Source organism: Oncorhynchus keta, chromosome 14, assembly GCF_023373465.1.
Source record: "Oncorhynchus keta strain PuntledgeMale-10-30-2019 chromosome 14, Oket_V2, whole genome shotgun sequence".
Classification (NCBI taxonomy): Eukaryota; Metazoa; Chordata; class Actinopteri; order Salmoniformes; family Salmonidae; genus Oncorhynchus; species Oncorhynchus keta.
The window spans coordinates 17,143,102-17,157,922 of NC_068434.1; the positions used below are offsets into that span (position 1 = coordinate 17,143,102).

Below are 14,821 nucleotides of genomic sequence, written 5' to 3' on the forward strand. Positions count from 1 at the left end.
TTTCATAGTGTCCGGCAATGTTCACTAATACAATGTACCTTATGCAAACATCCATAAATAGTGCAAATGAACCATTAAACTGATAAGCTTAACGGCTAATTTGTAAAGGGTGGTTAACCAGTCAGCCACTGGCATCCCGATTCGATGCCTACATCAAACAAAGAGTACCTTTTTGTGCATCATTCAGGCTTAAAAGTTATTTTGGCAAGAACTTGATATTGCTAATCATGTAATAAATACTACTACTACTAATAACAATCACCAAAGGGTCTTTCAAGGTTGAGATAAAAAATACATGCAAAAACTAGATGTAGGTCGGCTGGTATTTCTTTGCAGAAACAGAAAGTTTTGGCCTAATCCTAAAGGTTTCATGGTTGTTTGTGTAGCCCGGTCCATATGTGCCTGAAGCTGATCTAAGCATCTTTCAAATGGTAAACATACTGAGTCATTTCGACAGAATTATGCTTGATCTCGTTAAGCTTTCCACATCCTTTAAAATTGGCCATTCCTCCACATACACAAAGAGGCATTGGGAGAACAATTTCACCAGTATGTGACGACCCTCCCATTCTGTCTGCCGAATTATTTATATTTGCTCTTGTTTTCCTTAATAGGATGTCGGTGGGCGGAGCCGGGAGGGTCGTCAGCAAAATGGGACACACCTGGGCTCGGGTGTGTCCCGGGATAAATACTCCTCTTCCCCATTTATTGAGGAGACTCACTCCATGCAGACATTGATAGATTTTTGTTGCAGCATTTTTGTGGCTGTTTTGTATGTTTGATTTGTATGTTTGCTTTGGCACCTTTCAACACCCCTCATTATCACATTTATGCACGCAAACACTCACTTACACTACTGATTACACACACCATTGTTAATTGTATTTAGTTTACTTCAGTTAATAAATATATTTTGTTATTCTTTATCTCCATGTGGTCTCCTTTTTGTTACAAACTTCGAGCCGGTTCGTGACAAGTAGAACTAATAGCACATAATATCAACAGTAATTAATTCATTCAAATCAAACAAAATCCAAATGCCCCCAAAAGTCTATTCTGACTCACGAATGCTATTTATGACCCAATTTGGGGTTAAAACGATCTGGAAATGAAATCATTCTTGGTTTTCTGAGTGGACAGTTTCATGCAAAGAAAATGTGTGGTCTGTTGTTTGGTGGGTGGATACTTGTAAATCATTGCTCTCTGTCAAAGTGCACTGCTATAATGGGCTTGAACATATACCTTAGCTACTGGCAGAGGACCCATCACACTTTCTGAATGTAAATGTGATGTTATGATTTGGTGTTTGCGTTTTGTACATTTTAGCCTTTGTGAGTTTTAATTTACACATTAGTATTGGTTCTTCCACTGTAGATGAGTCTGTGATAATTGCTCAACTCTAAAGCTTTTAGAGTATTTTTTCAAATTGGTTTTTCTTCTATGCATGCTGCCTCCAATTTTCAAATGAATTTGCGTCGCATCACTTCCTCTCGCCTTGTTTTTGAGAACCCATCCCTTCTTCCTCAAGGTGTCTGCAAATAAACAGCCACCCAAAAGACTGCAGCTGAACACCATGACGCAGCATGTACAACAAGGCGTTAACAGCTGCATCTCATTAGCTCCAGTAAAAACATGCAGTTCTCTCATTTGCACTCTGGCCAGTTCAAACGGCATGAGTTAATTTTTTGCTACCCTCTTTTTCTTAAACAAATATCACGGTTGCCCTGAGTGGAATACTCAGGGCAATTTAGCCCTAGCCCATGCAATGCAATGGAAAAGAAAACCGATCTACGACAGTGAGCACTGCTCAAGGATTTTTCTTCCTCTCCATCCCTTGCTCCCTCTTTCTTTCAAACACTGTCCCTTTCTCTATCTCCCCATCCCCCCCACCCTCTCTGTATGGCTGGACTTCAGCCAGAGCTCCCAACCAGCCTGATTAGAATCTTCCTTAGTGCTGTGGATAACTCCCTGTAAACCATGAAACCTCTCCAGCCAGGAGATCCTCACACCAAAACCCACAACAACAACAACTATGCACCTGTCTTCTGAAGATCTTTTATGTTTCATTCATATTCAATGACATATCATTAGGTCACATTTATTACCATTAGATCTTTGTTGCTTGTGGAAATGTTACACAACATTTTCAGTAGAATTGTATCTGGCACGGGTCTCTTGACAAGTTGCGTCTTATCCTTCTGTAATTTGAACATCTTGATCCAATCAACAAGGTCACAAGGTTGACTTGACTCCTTGCTCCGGCCAAACGTTTCTTAACCGCAATGAGTCTGTTTGAAAATGTGTCATTGACTTTGATAATCTGATTGGTTAGAGATGATCCAATCGCTGGTGACTTTGTTTTGTACGTAAAAACGACTTCAATGATGGCAGTCTCTGACCAAAGTATGTAGCAAACGACAGAGCAGCGGAATAATTTAGTGTGAGTCGTCAGGCTATGATTTGACACCATCCCATCTTTCTTACATACTGTAAATGCCTCTGGCGGTTTCCTCCACGCAGTGCTGCGTCAAAAACACACTACAGACATGTTTGTGGTTTTGTGACGACAGTGACTTATCCATCTCCAGTGCATCCCGGGAATGGCGTTGGGAGTTAATCACTTGGAAGACGCGGTCGCAATTCGAGGCCAAAGATATGGAAGCAATTTCTCAAGAGCTTGACTTCGCCCCAGAGCTGGAGCTGCCAACTTCCAGACCTAAGTTCTGAGTCAGACCATGCAGCGGCACACCATGGGGGAATGTCAGAGACTGTGGAGACTACTCCCTTCACATGGTGTCTTTTCTAGTCTGATAACATTCAGACCTGCCACCACAGTTCTAAAAAATACAAGTGATTCATTGTCACATATACCAGATATGTGCAGTGAAATGTGTTGTTTTACAGGGTCAGCCATAGTAGGAGGCGCCTCTGGAGCAAACTACGTTTGTGTGTTCCCAGTGGTAAGTCTGATCAGTCAGACTCGGGGAAGGGTCTGAATTTGTTGTTTGTGTGGTTTCTTAAACCTTACAGCAATGATTACCTTTGATTAATGGTTAGAATACGGATTGCAAATTGATATGGTGCCATTATGTCTTGATCACCTCAACTTGCAAATATTTAGCATTGAACGGTAGTGTAAAGGTTCAGTTTTACAATGACTTGACTTCGGCTGCTGTCGTAATCTATTGTATCATGGTCTGTTTTAACAGAATTGCTAGTCTTGTAAAGGCATTATGAGCACCTATACCTGAACTGTTGTTAAAAGCCCAGTGCACTCAAAAACAGGATTTTCCTCTGTTTTATATAAATGTCCACACTATGAGGTTGGAATAATACTGTGAAATTGTGTAAATTATGATAAAGCCCTTTTAGCGTTAAAGCTGTTTGAAAAGGCCGCCTGAAATTTCAGCCTGTTTGGGTGGGATGGGGTTTTGGTCTGCCTGGTGACATCACCAGGTGGTAAATTAGTTAATAGACCAATAAGAAAGATAGCTCCGAACCTCTCTGCCAATATCAGCTAGTTTTCAGTGTTCCCCTCCCCAGTCAGACCACTCCCAGACAGTCCTACAAAAATTATTGCTTGAGAAATTGCTCTTTGCTAACAAGCTATTATGGTTTCTTTTTGACAATTTTAATTGAAACCAATCCCATTACGGTACTTAATTGTTACTGAGAAATTATTAGATATTGAGATAAAAACCTCTGCATTGCACCTTTTAAGAGAACTTGCTAATCTCGCACTCTTTTAAAGAATGACCCATAAAGGATCCACAGCAAACCTGACACACACGAGACACAAAGAGACACAAAGAGAAACAAAGAGAAACCATGAATATGCAGTGCAATAAAGGGTCTTCACAAACATGTTGCGTTCACTGTCTTTTGTTTACAAAACTAGAACCATTGACACTTACACTGTACACACGCACAGAGGCACATACTGACACATAGAACATTTCCTCATAAACTAGACATGTTTACTCAGAGCCCTGAAACTTGGCCATTAAAATGGAACAGCAGAATGTTCTGACAAATGTGGCTTGCAAAAGTATTCACCCCCTTGGCGTTTTTCCTATTTTGTTGCCTTGCAACCTGGAATTGAAATAGATTTTTGGGGGGTTTGTATCATGCAAAATATTTTTTATTGTGTATCAAACAAGACATTTGTCACGTTCTTCGTAATGATGAGACCAAGGCGCAGCGTGATAAGAATACATTCTTCTTTTAATGAAGAATAAACACTAAACAAAGTACAAAACAACAAAACGAACGTGAAGCTATGAGACACGGGTACTGACAGGCAACTACACATAGACAATAACCCACAAACTATCCAAGGCATATGGCTACCTAAATATGATCCCCAATCAGAGACAACGATAAACAGCTGCCTCTGATTGGTTCTCAATCTAGGCAACCATAGACATAAAAACACCTACACTAGGAAACCCCATAAACATTCAAAAACCCTAGACATGACAAAAACACATATACCACCCTTGTTTCACCCTGACCTAACCAAAATAATAACGAAAACGTGACAGTACCCCCCCCCTCCCCAAAGGTGCCGACTCCCTGCCGCAAAACTAAACCTATATGGGAGGGTCTGGGTGGGCATCTAACCTCGGTAGCGGCTCTGGTTCTGGATGCCGCCCCCCTTCTTTACTCTGAGACCGCTCTTGTAGCACAGACCCATGGATCATCGTCGGAGGCTCTGGACTGCAGAACCTCACCGTAGGCCCCGGGCTGGGGACCCTCGCTGCGTGGATCATCGCCGGATGTTCTGGACTGGGGACCGTTGCTGGAGACCCCGGACTGGGGACCTTCGCTGGAGACCCCGGACTGTAGCCCGTCGTTGGAGGTTCCGGACTGTGGCCCGTCGTAGGAGGTTCCGGACTGTGGCCCGTCGTAGGAGGTTCCGGACTGTGGCCCGTCGTAGGAGGTTCCGGACTGTGGCCGTCGTAGGAGGTTCCGGACTGTGGCCCGTCGTAGGAGGTTCCGGGCTGTGGCCCGTCGTAGGAGGTTCCGGACTGTGGCCCGTCATTGTAGGTTCCGGTCTGTGATCTGTTGCCGGAAGCTCTGGACTGGTTACTGTCGCCGGACGCTCTGGACTGCGTACTGTCGCCGGACGCTGTGAACTGGGCACTGTCGACGGACGCTCTGGACTGGGCACTGTTGCCGGACGCTCTGGACCGGGCACTGTCGCCGGACGCTCTGGACCGGGCACTGTCGCCAGACGCTCTGGACCGGGCACTGTCGCCGGACGCTCTGGATTGGGTACTGTCGCCGGACGCTCTGGACTGCCGAGGCGCACTGTAGGCCTGGTGCGTGGTGCTGGCACTGGTGGTACTGGGCTGGTGACACGCACCTCAGGGCGAGTGCGGGGAGGAGGAACAGGACATACTGGACTGTCGAGGCGCACTGTAGGCCTGGTGCGTGGTGCCGGCACTGGTGGTACCGGGCTGGGGACATGCACCTCAGGGTTAGTGCAGGGAGGAGGAACAGGGTGTACTGGACTGCCAAGGCGCACTATAGGCCTGGTGCGTGGTGCCGGCACTGGTGGTACCGGGCTGGGGACACGCACCTCAGGGTGAGTGCGAGGAGCAGGAACAGGACGTACTGGACCCTGGAAGATGCACTGGAGGCCCGGTGCGTGGTGCCGGAACTGGTGGTACCCGGGCTGGTGACACGCACCTAAGGGTGAGTGCGGGGAGCAGGAACAGGGCACACTGGGCACTGGAGGCGCACAGGAAGACTGGTGCGTGGTGTTGGCACTGGTGGTACTGGGCTGGTGGCCTCGTGTGCCTCCCCCAAAAATATTATTGGGGCTGCCTCTCGGACTTCCGTGCTAGCCGTGTACCTTCATATCGTCGCCGTTCCACTATTCTCCGGTATTTCTCCTCGTAGTATCGCCGTTCCACTTTCGCTGCCTCTCTTTCCTCCTCAGAAAGGCGATACTCTTTTTTTAATGAAGAATAAACACTGAACAAACTATACAAAACAACAAAACGAATGTGAAACTATGAGACACGAGTACTGACAGGCAACTACACATAGACAATAACCCACAAACTATCCAAGGAATATGGCTACTTAAATATGATCCCCAATCAGAGACAACGATAAACAGTTGCCTCTGATTGAGAACCAATCTAGGCAACCATAGACATAAAAACACCTACACTAGGAAACCCCATAAACATACAAAACCCAGAGACAGGGGAAAACACATATACCACCGTCATCACACCCTGACCTAACCAAAATAATAAAGAAAACAAAGATAACTAAGGTCAGGGCGTGACAAAATTTGACCAAAAAAATTCAAACTTGAGCGTGCGCAACTATTCACCCCCCAAAGTCAATAGTTTGTAGAACCACCTTTTGCAGCAATTACAGCTGCAAGTCTCTTGGGGTATGTCTCTATGAGCTTGGCACATCTAGCCACTGGGATTTCTGCCAGTTATTCAAATAAAAGCCGCTCCAGCTCCTTCAAGTTGGATGGGTTCCGCTGGTGTACAGTAATCTTTCAGTCATACCACAGATTCTCAATTGGATTGAGGTCTGGGCTTTGACTAGGCCATTCCAAGTCATTTAAATGTTTCCCATTAAACCACTCAAGTGTTGCTTTAGCAGTATGCTTAGGGTCATTGTCCTGCTTGGAAGGTGAACCTCTGTCCCAGTCTCAAATCTCTGGAAGACTGAAACAGGTTTCCCTCAAGAATTTACCTGTATTTAGCGCCATCCATCAATCTTTAAATTTGGACCAGTTTCCCAGTCCCTGCCAATGGAAAACATCCCCACAGCATGATGCTGCCGCCACCATACTTCACTGTGGGCATAGTGTTCTCGGGTGATGAGAGGTGTTGGATGTGCGCCAGACATAGATCAATTTTAGTCTCATCTGACCGGAGTACCTTCTTCCATATGTTTGGGGAGTCTCCCGCATGCCTTTTGGCTTATTTTTTTCTTTAAGCAATGGCTTTTTTTCTGGACACTCTTTCGTAGAACCCAGCTCTGTGGAGTGTACGGCTTGAAGTGGTCCTATGGACAGATACTCCAATCTCCGCTGTGGAGCTTTGCAGCTCCTTCAGCGTTATCTTTGGTGTCTTTGTTGCCTTTCTGATTAATGTCCGCCTTGCCTGGGAGTTTTGGTGGGCGGCCCTCTCTTGGCAGGTTTGTTGTGATGGCATATTCTCTCAGTTTTTTAATTATGGATTTAATGGCGCTCCGTGGGATGTTCAAAGGTTTGGGTTATTTATTTATAACCCAACCCTGATATGTACTTCTCCACAACTTTGTCCCTGACCTGTTTGGAGAGCTCCTTGTTCTTCATGATGCCGCTTTCTTGGTGGTGCTCCTTGGTGGTGTTGCAGACTCTGGGGCCTAGCAGAACAGGTGTATATAAATACTGAGATCATGTGACAGATCATGTATTTGGTATTTGGTATTTCCACAATCACCCGATCTCAACCCAATTGAGATGGTTTGGAATGAGTTGGACCGCAGAGTGAAGGAAAAACAGCCAACAAGCGCGCAGTGTATGTGGGAACTCTTCAATTCTTTGAAAAGCATTCCAGGTGAAGCTGTTTTGAGAGAATTTAACCTTTATTTAACTAGGCAAGTCAATTAAGAACAAATTCTTATTTACAATGACGGCCTTCCCCTGCCAAACACTAACCCGGACGACGTTGGGCCAATTGTGCATCACACTATGGGACTCCCAATCACGCCGGTTGTGATACAGCCCAGGATCAAACCAGGGTCTGTAATGACGCCTCTAGCATTGATATACAGTGCCTTAGACCGCTGCGCCACTCAGGAGCCCCCAAAGAATGCCAAGAGTGTGCAAAGCTGTCATCAAGGCAAAGGGTGGCTACTTTGAAGAATCTAAAATATACTTTGATTTGTTTAACACTTTTTTGGTTACTACATGGTTCCATACGTGTTATTTTATAGTTTTCATGTCTTCACTATTATTCTACAATGTAGAAAATTGAAAAAATAAAGAAAAACCCTTGAATGAGTAGGTGTATCCAAACTTTTGACTGGTACAGTATATGAGGAAGAGTTTGAAGTAGAGAATTTGAAATTATTTTCTCAATCTCCAGAGACTCTAGACTTCCATGTAATACCATATTATGGCTTATATGTGTCAAAGCCAGAGTATCCCTGGCAGCTGAAAAGGTTAACACTGGTAGTGAGAAAGCGTTGATTGCTATGCCAGCCTCAAATTAAGCGTCCAATGACTTGCTTATCATCTTAATTCACTTAAGTGTGCACCTGCACCCTTCTCTCAGTCCTGGTGATGACAGGTCTCTTCCTGCTCTGCTGCTTGTCCTGCCATGTTGGAGGAGAGAAATAGGGCTCCTTGTCTGGGGAATAGGTATGCGGTGTTCAGACTACCCACTGTGCTGGTACTGTAATGTCTGACACAGCTCCTGCAGTCAACAAGCAATATTTAGAGAATGTTGTGTTCCCTGTACAACTTTGCCGTGCAACTTCTGTGTTTTTTAATTTGAGGGTTTTGCAGCATTCTGTTACTGAAACAATTGTAGTGAATTAACTGGTTCATTTTACCCAGGCAGTCTGTTGTAGGTCATCCAGTATTTTTAGATAACTATTGGAATGATCTTGTTTGTTGGGAAGCGTTTTCTTAAGGCTTGGCAGATACAAAGGTTCAGTTTGCTCCCAAAAAACATAGCATCATGGGTTATGTTTGGCTCTGAATCTGATTTGAATCAATGGGACTTGAAAATCAAAAAAATAGTTTTTTTTCTAGAAAGGAAGACATTTGAACAGTTCAGTGCTCCTCTTAGTTATGGTAACTTTCCTTTCATGAGTTTATTTGGTTTTGTTGGCCCAGCAATGTCAGACCACATTACCCATCAAGCTTGGTGTTCGCAGTGGGCAGTGCGGCTCTTCACGCCGGGGGTGGTACAGGTATGTAGGTCAGGCAGCAGGCAGGCTGTTGGAAACTGGAGGAATACATTTCAGGGCATTACAAACACAGCAGTAGGCCTTCCTTCTGCCCCTCTTTGAACTGACTGTGCCATCTTGTGTGTGTGAGAGAGAGAGGGGGCCATATTTTGCCCTGGGGCTCAGGCCTGTAAGTCTGTTTAGCCCCAAAAAGGGAACATGATCTGCCATTTCACGAATGATCAGAACGTGGCTACTGTAGCCTCTCAGTGTGGGTATGTGTATATTGCATATGACTCCTGTTCTTTACAATTCACACAATGTTGACAAGGAATATTGTGTCACGATAAGGACCTGTAAACTCATGTTTTGTGCTTGATTGAGATTCTATTCTATGAAGCTGTTTTTTTTTAGCCTGTCCCTATTTGATGCTGCATGCAAGAGTGGAACCATAGAATTAGGAATTAGAAGACTAGAGCGGATATGAACCTTCTTACGATGGTCCTAAGGTCAGCCATGTTGGTCAGGGAGTTGGTCAATCATGGTTTGCCAGTGCTGTGGAAATATATTGTGTAAAATAACAAATTTGACAGTTTTAGAGAAATTATTCTATAAATCTGTACGAGATAATCAGTGAGGGGCTATGCGTTCTATGGAAAATAGTGAATGACGTGGAAGGTGTGTTCCACGATGCACTAGCGGAGTGGAACTAACCTTCCACTGAGTTGCGTTATTTTCCAGAGAACGCATAGAGCCCTGAGTTGATTATCCCTTTTATACCATCGCTATAATTGAACAAATTTGCCACTAGAAACGTGTTTGTTTGCCGGTGGAATTGTGTTCAACATCCACTGAAGCAGCTAGCAAGTTTACTAGATAGCTACAGTAATTACCTTGGTAGCCAAATAGACTTGCTAGTTTAGTAAACCAAACCATCAGTCCTATCTTGCTAAATCTAAATCAACAATGCAATAATGTTAATGTTTTCAATTCAACTTTTGCTTTCAAAAGCAGCTCAAACATAGAACATGTAATAATTAACTAGCCATTGAATTATATCGTGGTGATATACCATGCATTATAGGGATTTAATGCACACTCTAGAATGACCTTCAAGCTATTCAAAAACGCCATGGTATAATTAAGCAATAAGGCCTGAGGTGTGTGGTATATGGCCAATATACCATGGCTAAGGGCTGTTCTTATGCAGATTTAATTCAAAACTGTATCTCGGACACTCAGGAACATGCACTGTCTTCTTGGTAAAAATTCCGGTCTAGATTTGGCCTTGTGTTTTATGTTATTGTCCCGCTGAAAGGTGTATTCATCTCTCAGTGCAAACTGAACTAGGTTTTCCTCTAGGATTTTGCCTGTGCTTAGCTCCATTCTATTTATTTATTTATTTTTATCCTGAAAAACTCCCCAGTCCTTAAGAATTCAAAGCATACCCATAACATGATGCAGCCACCATTATGCTTGAAAATATGGCAAGTGGTACTCTGTAATTTGTTGTATTTGATTTGCCCCAAACATAACACTCAGGACAAAAAGTGAATTGCTTTGCCATGTTTTTTCCAGTATTACTTTATTGCCTTGTTGCAAAAAGGATGCATGTTTTGGAATATTTTTTATTATTTACAGGCTTCCTTCTTTTCACTCTGTCAATTAGGTTACAATTATGGAGAAACTACAATGTTGTTGATTCATCCTCAGTTTTCTTGTATCACAGCCTTCAAACTTGAACTGTTTTAAAGCCACCATTGGCCTCAAGGTGAAATCCCTGAGTGGTGTTCATCCTCTTCGGCAACTGAGTATCTTTGTAGTGACTGAGTGTATTGAGACTGAGTGTGCATGTACAGTACAACCAGATGAGCCCAGTGTTTCCGAGTCAAATTGGTGTGTGTGTATGTGTGTGTTCTAAGACGGTTAGCTTTTTCTCCTGTATTATTAGTAATATATGTTCACTTGGCCTACTTTAGTATCATTACAATCTTCCCCAAACTACTAGCAGATGGTGGCAGGTAGCGTAGCGGTTAACAGCATTGGGCCAGTAACCAAAAGGTCATTGATTTGAATCCCCGAGGCAACTAGGTGAAAATTCTGTAAATGTGCCCTTGAGCAAGGCACTTAACCCTAATTGCTTCTGTACGTCTCTCTGGATAAGAGTGTCTGCTAAATTACTTAAATGTTGTTGTTTTTTTAAATTGCAGGGCCAAGGGTGACGTGGGAACAGTGTATATGTCCGCTGGTCACCCAATTATAAACGTATACCTGCACTCAAGCTCATCCTTTGGATTAACAAAGCTATGGTTGATTCTTAGCTCATAACCACATTCTTGACCTCTATCTTTCTCTTGAAGTGATTTAACATGGACACAGTAAACACTATCTTGTTTAGTGTTATATGATTCGGAAGTTTATCTGACGGTACGGTGTCTCGTGTGAAATATTCTTATGTGAATTTACTGGGCAAACGCTATGGATTGAATAGGACCATCGTCTTGAGCATGATTCTGACTGATCATTTTCAATGAGACTGATGAAAACATGGCAAGATCTTTATTGTCCCTATCATAAATTCATACCTCAGGCTGTTACAATGGGTGGTCCAAAACTGTTATTATTGGGCTTTGTTCAAATAAAATGCTTTGAAAATCGTAAATGGATTTTATTCAAAGTCATTATCCTTAATTGCATGAATTAGATTATTCTCATCAGCAATCTGTAATATTATGTTGTTATCATGCCTCTTGGTCAGACTAGGCAATCGACAAGCTTCCCACCCATCATGCCTTCTCCCATGTAATTGCAACCTGGCTAGACTGCTGACTGTAAAGCGTCTCACTCACTTAGCTCTTTTCATTTAACTGTGGCTGAGCTACAGCAAGAATCAATGTTTTCATTGTGAGTTGCAATTTTAAACCAATGAATTAACGCACAGTCGGCTGAATTCTAGCCCACGTGATGTTTCTCATACCGTGTTCGGTTGCAGAATCTGGAGATTTTCCCCACAAATATGTGATTCTGAATCCCCTATGAAGCAGTATGTACTGATTAACTTATTTACAGCAAGGGGGTAGGGAATGAAATGGATACCACACTTCTGCAATCTATTTACTGTAACTGACTCAAGTCTATGAGTACGCAAGCAGTCTGTTTCTTGTTATCAACTCACTTTTTCTCAGAAGGAAATTTCAAAAGTTGGGTAGATTGTAGGTGGATGAAGTTATCCATTCACTCAATCTCATTTCATTATGCTGGGAATTACTCGGATTCATTGGAAGAAAAAAATGTGACCTCTTTTCTGACAGAAGTGTATTTGCAAATCGTGTAGGACTGTGTGCAGGTATGCAGATTTGGTCTTTGGTTAGTCATCTCATTGGGATTACTGTTCTGGGCCTGGTTTCCCAATAGCGATGGAATTTGTGTTTTAACAGTGTATTGTTCCTATAACGGCCAAACAACTCACATGTGTTTCCCAAAACAGTACGTAGGAAGAAGTTCCACTAAGTGCTTAGTTGGAGCATGTGTCAATACTGATAGGATGGAAAGAAAGGCAGCTCTGGTCTTGGATCCACTTTCTCCGTTCAAATCTTACATTAATATTACAATTATTCTACAATACTGATGACGGATCAGCTCTTAGAGAGATATTATCACCTATATGGAATATTGCGTCTTATTCTCATGCTTACCCTACACAGTTTAGCAGATGTTATAGCGGGCACAGTAAAATGCTTATCTTACTAGCTCCTAACAATGCAGCAACATGTTGAACAATTCAAATGTAAGAGGAAAAAATACAAAAAAGACAAGAAATCAAGAATGGCGGGACAAACTGATTAACAGCCCAAGTAGCACTGTAGCAATAATCAAATACAGTCTATACGTATGTAATCTAGGAACATTTACACAAAATCAACTAAGAATGATTTTTACAGCAGTAGATATATTACAATAAGCTATGTCAAGAATCCAGTGTATATAAATCAATATGCAGTGTGTATAAACAAAACTAAAATACAATGTACAGTTGTAGAAATATTATGTTGAGTTACGTCAGGGATACAGTATTTAAATACACAGTGTGGAACGGAAGTGACCAGTGGTTCAATGTCTCTATAAAAGGCTAATGCAATAAATCACAGATTTGGCACATCATTGTTACACATCAAGAAATATACTGGAAAAAAATATAAACGCAACATGCAATCATTTCTATGATTTTGTTGAGTTACAGTCCATATAAGGAAATCTGTGAACTGAAATAAATATATTAGGTCCTAATCTATGGATTTCACAGAAGGGCTTTATTACAGACATAAATACTCCTCAGTTTCATCAGCAGACGATCCCGCAGGTGAAGAAGCAGGATGTGGAGGTCCTGGGCTGGTTACACGTGGTCTGCGGTTGTGAGGCCAGTTGGACGTACTGCCAAATTCTCTAAAAAGATGTTAGAGGCAGTTTATGGTAGATAAATTATCATGAAATTCTATGGCAACAGCTCTGGTTGACATCCCCACAGTCAGCATGCTAGTTGCACTCTGCCTCAAAACTTGAGACATCTGTGGCTAAATTGCATATTTTAGTGTAGCCTTTTATTGTCCCCAATACTGTGCACTGATCATGCTGTTTAATCAGCTTCTTGATATGCCACACCAGTCAGATGGATGGATTATCTTGGCAACCCAGTAAATTCAATGAGAACACGTTTTAATTTACAGCAATGACCTGGGGAATAGTTACAGGAATGAATGAACCAAATGTAAACCAGAGATGATTAGGTGGCCATGAAGGCCAGATTGGGAATATAGGCAGGACACCGCAGTTAACAACCCTACTCTTACGATAAGTGCCATGGGTTCTTTAGTAACCACAGAGAGTCAGGACACCCGTTTAACATCCCATCCGAAAGACAGCACCCTGCACAGGGCAATGTCCCCAATCACTGCCCTGCAGCATTGGGATTTGTTTTTAGACCAGTGGAAAGGGTGCCTCCTACTCACCCTTACACACTACTTCCAGCAGCATCTGGTCTCCCATCCAGGGACTGACCAGGACCAACCCTGCTTAGCTTTAGAAGGATGCAGGGTGGTATGCTGCTGTTTTTTTTGGTCAATAACAGGGAAGTACACAAATGTGTGCATAAATTGGAGAGAAATAACCTATCTGTGCGTATGGAACATTTCTGGGATTTTTTATTTCAGCTCATGAAACATGGGACCAACACTTTACATGTTGCCTTGTACTGTATTGATCTTTTAATGCACTCATCTCAGTTTTAATTTGAAGAATATTTTTATATTTTGCTTGTTTGTACCAATTGCAAAAACATTGGCAACTTTTGTATTTTTAGTCAACTACTTTTGAAGTTATCAGCGACCACAGTGTAACGATTGTTGTCGTGAGAAGGAGAAGAGGACCAAGGTGCAGTGTGGTAATTATTCATAATGCGTTTAATAAATACGAACACTTGAACAAAAATCAACAGACAAACAGTTTTGCAAGGTGCAATACACAAAACAGAAAACATAGAATGAAAAACATAGAATGCCCACCCCAACTCACGCCCTGACCAAACCAAAATAGAGACATAAAAAAGGAACTAAGGTCAGGACGTGACACACAGAGACAGATAAACATCTTCATTCTATGTTTAGCAGAGATCTTTTGTGTATAAAGTGACATGTAAGGGCAAAAAAGCATCTAACTATGCACTTAGCTGTTCTACTGGTGGTCTGAGGCAGTCGGTAATAAACAAGCGTTTTCAAGAGTAACTTTAGTAATAATGGTTTTGGAAAAGAGCTCGGAGATTTAACGATGCTCCTACCAAGGTTCCAACGATTAACTTAGCCTTCAGACGCTTTTGCGAAACCAGGCCCAGGAAGCTTCCTTGATAAGT

At 42.6% G+C, this 14,821-nt stretch overlaps 1 protein-coding gene across 2 annotated transcripts in view; it reads left to right on the top strand.

The window, feature by feature from the left end:
* LOC118375015 (DNA repair protein XRCC4-like) overlaps positions 1 to 926 on the top strand; it is a 53,636-nt gene extending 52,710 nt beyond the window's left edge. For both annotated transcript variants that reach the window (XR_004823715.2, XM_052461212.1), the window contains one exon: positions 615 to 926. Coding sequence is in view for 1 of the 2 variants with exons in the window: in XM_052461212.1 (XP_052317172.1) it covers positions 615 to 688 (74 nt within the window). In the remaining variant the exon portion in view is untranslated. The remainder of the gene's footprint in view (positions 1 to 614) is intronic.
* Positions 927 to 14,821: the final 13,895 nt, after the last annotated feature.